This window comes from Macrosteles quadrilineatus, unplaced genomic scaffold (genome assembly GCF_028750875.1).
Source record: "Macrosteles quadrilineatus isolate MER2022 unplaced genomic scaffold, UCM_ALF_1.0 Scaffold_7__1_contigs__length_78375512, whole genome shotgun sequence".
Taxonomy (NCBI): domain Eukaryota; kingdom Metazoa; phylum Arthropoda; class Insecta; order Hemiptera; family Cicadellidae; genus Macrosteles; species Macrosteles quadrilineatus.
The window spans coordinates 33,505,298-33,513,700 of record NW_026542600.1 but is presented as its reverse complement, the minus strand read 5'-3'; the positions used below and the strand labels follow the sequence as shown (position 1 = coordinate 33,513,700).

Here is an 8,403-nt window from a genome sequence, read left to right as displayed (position 1 = left end):
AATTAAAAAGGATTATGTATGACTCATTTTGAATTGAATATGTAATAAAAATACTTCCTTTTCATTGCAATTTGTTTCTCCAAACCTTGAATTTATATTTTAATCCTATCAGTTATGCACTAAAATATATACATGTAAATACTTTATTCAAGCGTTGACCATTAAAAAAATTAATGTTGTAATTGTGTCAACAAAACCTTTACGTTCCTCTCAATAATCCTCTGTGTTATTTTGGTTTTCTTCTGCTAGGTTGTGAAACGGAAAAATGACGTTTTACCTGTCACAGTCACACTGTCATCACATAACGAAGGAACTTGTATTTTAATTTAATAAAATATTCAAATATATTTTTTAAATACTTGTAACTGGTATAACCATACATAATTTGCTGTTTATATTATCTAGACAAGCCTTGTGATGTCTCTAATCAGATGATAATGGCAAATAAGCTATTATGTGCAACCTACTACATTGCTATGGTGAAGGTAAGTATCTCATGACTTAGGGCCTTACAGTTTGTTTTACTTGTTACTATCTATTTGCCATTGCTTGCCTCGTATACTCATTTGGTTATTGTTTCATTATTTAAAAGGCTAATAAAAAAAAAACAATAGTTCGTTATTCTTAATGGAGGAAGGGTGTCAAGTTTAGGTTATGAATGTGAATGTGTTTTATTAGCTGGACAACCCTTATAGGCCTAAGCTTAACATATCAGTATCTTCTACACTTTTAAGGGCATATTTCTTAATATGCATATAGGTTATAGAGTGATAGTGCAACCAACCAATAAGGTAATCAATTTTGGTTTATAGTAAATGGGGCCTAGGCTTTAAGTTACATATATTATTTTTGGTAGGACTAAGTTAAAGTCATGCAGTCACACATACTCAGGCTCTCGCACTTCAATACTGGTGTTAGACCTAAAACAAGTGTTTATCGAAGTTAAGTCAATGCGATATCATGTAATTTTTAGATGTCTACTTACAGTATTTTTCACGCTGAATCCAAAAATGCAATACGTTTTTGTCGGAGAGATTCCTAAGTAGCCGTACAGTTAAATAATGAATATTAAGCTTCAGTTTTGTTGGGTTATTCACCTATTTGTGGTTTGGATGAGTCCAAGTTCTAATGGTGACTAACACTTAAAGGGGTTTTTTTTAACACAACAGAGGGCCAGGCTTACAAGTCACCATGGGATTGCATCGCAGCTAGAACAGCTCATTGTGCACCCTCGTTCACAGGTCCTCATTCTCTGTCAAATCCCAGGTCCTTGGTGAACCGTGAGAGCCTTTTGACTATGGTAACCTGTTCTTCCCTTTGATCTCCCATCAATAGGCCAAGGGATCTCATACGCAGACCTTGTAGGGCTGGGCACATAAATATACCTTCACAGCTTTCACAAGGTCTCTGGCTGGGGCAAGCCGTAGCGAGATTTCCCTGAAAGGACTCAGCTCCTGAACTTGCTTGACCAGCCAATCCTTTGTGACTGCGTCAGCACAGCCTCCACCTTTCTTCCTGGAGGCTTCATTAGAGTCAGCTTTGGGGGTACCACCCTTGCCCTGCTTTTTACCAGCATCCTAGTTCCCGGAGGAACTGGCTTTGCAGGGAGCAGAGTTAGGGTGCTTGGCAGCCCACACCAGCCTCCTCTCACTTCTGGATAGCACCTTTTCGCCTTTGGCTAAAGCATCCGCTATCCCCCATCTTTGCAACTCGCCCCTGGAAAGTCGTTTTTCGTTCCTTTCCGGTTTCTGCGAGCTTGTCGTCATCGTCAGATTTCAGTAGACCTTCCTCCTCCATTTGGGTGAGATTGTCTACATTGTTCTCACGAATGGTAGGTCGGGTGTTATGCGGATTCGTGACTGTATTAAGTGTTTTGAAGTGAGGTTAGATTAGGTAAGTTAAAGGTTAGGTTATAATGAACCGACTCATTAATTTATGCAACTTCCAGACTGTTTTTGCACAATTGAAATAATGGGTGAAACACAATGAAATAACAGTATCAAGCAGAGCTTGCACATTTTTGATATCGTTATTTCATTATGTTTCACTCACTATTTAATTGTGCAAAAACAGTCTGGAAGCTGCATAAATTAATGAGTCGGTTCATTATAACCTATCCTTTACCTTCCTAATCTAACCTCACTTCAAAACACTTAATACAGTCACAAATCCACATAAAACCCGACCTACCTTCCTCACATGCCTAAATAAGAACTGATTATTTGGTTTCAAAACAAATTGATTTAATTCCGCATTAAGTCGAGTATAAACAGCTGTTTTCTCTCCTCCTCACTCAGTCCACATACGGACCCGTCCAGACCACGCCATATTACCATCAGTATAGCTCAATGAACCTTAGATTTGTAATTTCAACCTTCGTTTTACGGCCACTTATGAATCTCTCCGACAAAAACTGATTGCATTTTTGGATTCAGCGGGACAGGATATCGCATTGTAGATACATTAAATATTTGAAGAAGTTAATTTGTGTCTTCTATCATAAAGTTAATGTAGAAGGGTTTTATGATAATGGATCTGCGGTAGCCTAAAGGCTTTAAGTTTTAATTAGGTACTTTATAAGTAAGTAACTTGTTGTTATGTGAAATGAAATATAATGAAATTAAATGGAAATGCTTCTTTATTGAGGCGAACTTAGGACCACATGGTCCTTTCTTACAGTTAACCTCTAAAAAACTAATAATAACAACAAAATAATAACAAAAAATACAATAAAGTTTGTAACATAGCTAGTAATAAAATAGCATAAATCTATTCATCTTCCCTAACATACAGTCACACACACATACACCTTCTGCTGCATCTAGGCCTAACGCACGCCATCCCGCCAAGCCACGGCCATCCGGTCAAGGTAATATTCTTTCAGCGCCACCATCAGTTGGGATCGGTTTTCTATAGATTTGATGGGCAGAGGTATGGAGTTCCATAGACGACAGGCTGTTACCAAAAATGATTTATTATAAACAGTAGTTCTGTGATGAGGAATGCAAAGCGTGGACGAGCCAGAGCGGGTATCCCTTGCGCCTCTTCCATTCAAAAATTTAAAATTCTTTGCAAGATAATTTGGAATTCCAAGATTGATGACTGAATGAGTATTGGAAAGTATTCATATTTTTCTGACGTCCTCTAATTTCAAAATTGATTCATTAATGTAATAGGGTGTGACATGGTCATCACGCCTAAGATTGAACAAGAATCGAACACAATAATTTTGTACACGTTGTAATTTTGTTGCTAAAGCCACAGTCATATCATTAATCACAGTGTTGCAGTAGTTGAAGTGTGGAAGTTGTGGTATGTCCTGTCATCATGATAAGAATGGCAATAAGTTTATCATCTAAATTTTTATATTCTCTGAATCAAAACAATTAGCCTACATTTAAATTGTTTAGCTTCTCTCAACCCAACTACGAAGTAGACACCAAAGATAATTTTAACCAATTTATTATACTGGTACTTAATCGTGGTGTGTTAGCCTATTTGTTATTTTTTTTACTTAATAATCAAATGATATTATAAAGGAAGGGAGCCAACAATTGCTCGACAAATTATTTTGCCGTCGGGCCACATGACTGCCTTTTAAATTAAATACTTAAGTTAGATCATACGAAAACCCACTTTGTTGACAAGCTATTTTCTCACCAGTTGCATTGCTTGTCTCAAATAATTAAATAAATAAATTTTAATATCCACTTGCTTTTAAAGATAGTTTGGTTTAAGACAACTTGTTCTACAAAGAGAAATGATGGTGGGGATGAGTGGAGCAGCCATTGAGGCTGCTGGGACGGATGTACCAACTGCCTTCATAACGTTAGGAGATTTTTGTACTACAGACATACCCGGTACATACAAGCTCCTCTTCCCTGTAGTCTTGAAGACCAGGGAATTTTCAATTCTTGAGGTTGTGCTCAAAATTGTTGAGTGCAATTGAACCACTAGATTTTTATTTGTGAAAGTGCTGTGGAGACCTGTTGAGTGCTTATTCCGTAATGGCCCCTATTTATTGAATTCTTATGATGAGCAACTTGTTTTTCATTTGTAAGCCTGAGTTTCATACGGAGACATGGATGGCAATCAATTACAAATTAGATTTTTTTAAGCTCGTAATATCTGCACAGTGAATTTAGATTGGACAACCCTTTTTTGGTTAAACATAGGCCTAATAAATTATATAGGCCTACTTTTAATTTCCTTAAATATCAATTTGCATTAGGTTACTTTCTGTTACTTCTTCCAGGTTCCATTATATGGGAATAAGTTATTTGTTTTTGTAATTCATATTTTGTAAACCAAGAATCTTGTTCTGATTCATGGTGAATAGCCTAGGCCTACATGTTTTACAAGACATGTTTTTCAGGTCTCGTCATCTTTAACCTCATTTAATCGTAATTTATAGTAAATGGGGCTTTACATCTATTATTATTGGTAGGACTAAAGTCATGCAGTCACACATACTCAGGCTCTCACACTTTAATAGGCCTACAGGTGTTAGACCTAAAAACATGTGTTCATTGAAGTTAATTTGTGTCTTCTATCATAAAATGCAATGTTTTGTAAATTTCTTATATAGCTCTATTACTAAGGTGCTATAGTCGTCTTTGCAATAGTATTTTTATGACAGTAGCCTACTCGTATTGTGATGCATAGTAAATTAACCTTGTTAAAATGTTTCTTCATCCATAGTTAGCATTTCATAAAATTTCAGATAGTATTTTGGTTTGAAATATGGCTGGATTTTCGAATGAATATTTGTAATGCAGCACTTTTTTTGCGATATATGATAGATTTTACGTCTTTAATCTAAAACAAACTATAGTTTACGATACGTCCCGTAACGTCTACAACTCATACAAAGTCAATATTTTCAGCTTCTCTAAACCTTATTTAACAACATATTTTGGTTTTTGGTTTTCAGTACTGGCTTCTAACCGTTAGCAATAAGATTGATTGAACCATCATCCCACTCAAATGATTTCCCCCAATGGCTCCATCTACTTTTGTTGCCAATGTGGAGCAAGTCGCTTTATGGCGAACTATCTTTACGGGCCAGGGGATTCTTGTGTTTATTTATTTAATTTTACATGACGACCAACAAAACTGACAAGAAAATGACTTGTCGGCTAAGTGGTTTGTTTATTTTTAATTTAAAAAGAAAGTAATGTAAACTGATGAAAAACAATTAGTTGAGAAAGTAGTATGCTCCCTACAGGGGATTGTGACAAGTAAATCGTTGTTAAAGATTCCTTGTTTTGTGTACGCCTATCACCATTTTTTATTTACATGGAAAATTAACAAATACTACCTGATATACGGTAACAAATATGCTGCCTATTATATGCAGGCCTATTGTTTTGTTTATTACCTTATAGCTTAAATACTAATCTATTGTATGTTACAGGTATGAGAAGTCTTACATCCTCCTGTTTCTGCTGATGGAAGGTTATAATGGAATCACCTTCTACCAGTATGTAATACCTTTTTATGCTTATAATATAGGCTAGATGGAATTTATAAGGTCAAGTGGAGTAAGTGTAGGCTACGCCCGGGGCAAGTGGACTTCCAGCTAATAATACATTTGTTTATTAACCAAAAAATATGAAAACTTGGCCAAAGATATTTCAAACTATACTCTTTTAAATTATAATCACTAAAAAATTCTCTTGCTATGATTTCTATGAGTTTAGACGTGCTTAACCCATTGGCCTACATCGAGGGTCGCGAACCACCATAGCAAGGTCACTAATAATACAAAGACGAGTAGCGACACCGCACCAAGTAGTTCTCCGTTTCAATGCTAGGTAGTAGCATTAATCAGGCAAACTGTTTTACCACAACCTGTTTTTAGTTGAAATGATTAGTATTTCACTTTTCGGGTTGGTAGGCCTATTTTTAGTGCAAGTAAATATTGATTTCTTGGCAACCTATTGTTCTCAGCTTTCTACTGTGTTTGTTTACGGAATGGCGGCTCGCGATTGTTTACGTTCCAGTCAAATATATCGTTTTATTGATGATGAGAGTTATTTGTTGAGTAAAATTGATAGTGAAACAAATGAAGATGACAATGAAGGAATGTTTGTGAGTGAAAATGAAAGTGAGAAGGAGATTGAGTCGGAATCTGATGAAGACGAAAAGGCTATCAACGAACCTGACGATCGACCTCCACCGGTGGATTTGGTTCTTGAAACCATTAAAAATGTTGTTCGCAGAGTTGGCGATATACCAATGGACTCTGTTGATGAAATTATTGAAAAGGTGGTAAGTGGGGAAATTGGTTTTAAAGGAGCCTATGGTTTGGGAAGATGTTCCCAATGAGCCTACAAATATTGTAGCCTACATATCATTGAAAACTATATACAATTTACTAACTTTTTTGTCCCTTGCAATTTTTTTGATAAGTTAGGCTAATGGTTTTTGTGAAATTTGGCATCAAATATTTTAAATGGCTGCCATTTTGAAATGGTTAATGATATTTTTGTATAATTTTAGACAAAGATAAGTCCTAATAAGATAATCATTTTTGAAAAATCTCAACGCTGTATCTCAAACCGTTTAGGAGCTATTAATGTTTTTCTAAAGAACACATAAATACAGACAGTCGGAAAACTAGGCACCACAGACCCATGTTCCTATGTGAAATGTGTTTGTCTTGACCTAAGCAATAACGCTATATACAGATGTCCAGAGAGTTACGGGACACCCTGTATAATAAAAATAAAATAAAAAGATAAATTGATGGTTTAGTCACTAAATAATTAATTATAATTAAATTTCAATAAAAATTATCTTTTTTGGTATTTTGATATTTGGTTGACATATTCCCATGGTTTGAAAGAATTATGATGCAAAGTAAGAGAGATATGAGGGTTAATGCAAAAGCTTGCAAAAGCCTACAAATTAAAAGGATTTCCTAAGGTTCAACAGGGCCTATAATGAGCGTAGGCCAGTGGGTTAAGAACCTCTTACGTTCCTGCTCAAAACAGAAGTGCCGCTCGTTAATTTTTTTTAATTTACTAAAATTTGAAATACGAGGATAACTAAATGAAATGTGGTGATCTTACTTATTTTTTTAGGGGGAATTCAAAAATAACATTGTTATAGCCCTAAAAGTCAATTTTGGGGAGTTAAGGGGGGGAGAGGGCGTACACTTACCCTGTGTGCAAGCACATTAGGGGTAACTGTACTTTTTCCCATGGGGGAAAGTATACGCCAATAACTGATAAATTATCTTAGAATAAAGAAAACTTTGTTATCTCTTGCTTGAATGACAAGAAAAAACTTGCACTTTGTAAATTTAGTTTTTTTAAGGTTTAATATAGGAACATTCAGGGTCTAGGTCAATTACAATTAAAAATATTAAGGTTTTAAGTTACTTCACCGAGCGGAGGTTTGAAAAAACTCTTAACTACTGTATAGTTTAAGATATTTTAACTATTAAGAAACCAAAATAAAGCTCATTTTCTGCTCTTTGAGACTTAGGTATTGTTAATTCAATGAAGTAGTGGAATCATAAGGTTTTTATTTTCTTTCCAATTTTGAATTAAGCTGGGGTTTTTGTTTTCCCTTGCGGAGGTTCACAAAAAAGTGTATAACTCCTGAACCGTTTGAGATATTTTGATAAATAAAAAATCAAAAGAATTAAAATTTTTCCCCCTACAATCCACTTGCCCCAACATCAAGTAATATGCAGTGGAAAGCTACAATAAGGGGGGGGGGGGGTTACACTTACCCCAGATCAAGAAGTGTACACCCCAAACATCATTTTATGAAAAAAATTCTCAAAAATACAAAATTAATATTTTTGACAAAATAAAAAACCACACATACAAAACATTCCAAAGAATAAGCTCGGCAAATTTGATTTGTATAGCACCTACATGTGTTTTTTAATCTATGGTCAAAGTTGTACTAGGCCTATGTGATTTGTGGCGTATACTTACCCCACTTGACCTTAACCAAGTTTTGAATGATTCCACCAACAACATAACATGTGACCTGTTTCAGATAGGCTCACTGGTATGGGTATGGCTATATGTAAAATATTAAGCCTTTATTTCATTGATAGTATCCATACTGCTACAATTCTGCATGGTTAATGAAGATAATTCAATTTGGTTACCTAACTATACTAAAACTGGCCTGGTGAGGTTATCGTGTTCCTTCACTAACATTCAAAGGCGACTAAAATCACAATATGCCTTTACAAAACACAAAACCATTCCACCCTGAGACATATAGAATAGTTTCCATAGTGATTAAGTTGTATTTTTCTAACAGATTTAGAAAGCATGAAAATTAAATTTAGCCGTCCAACAACAAATTTCTAAGTAAACATTTCACACTTCGTAATTATTATATATTTTATGGTTGTTAAAAATATGTTATCAA

At 35.1% G+C, this 8,403-nt stretch overlaps 1 protein-coding gene across 1 annotated transcript in view; it reads left to right on the top strand.

The window, feature by feature from the left end:
* The first annotated feature begins 282 nt into the window (after window positions 1–282).
* Window positions 283–8,403, top strand: part of LOC128998072 (FYVE, RhoGEF and PH domain-containing protein 6-like) — a 58,021-nt gene continuing 49,900 nt past the window's right edge. Inside the window, exons 1-2 of the mRNA XM_054424051.1 lie at window positions 283–485; window positions 5,417–5,482. Of these exons, the coding sequence (XP_054280026.1) occupies window positions 5,464–5,482 (19 nt within the window). The 5' untranslated portion in view covers window positions 283–485; window positions 5,417–5,463. The remainder of the gene's footprint in view (window positions 486–5,416; window positions 5,483–8,403) is intronic.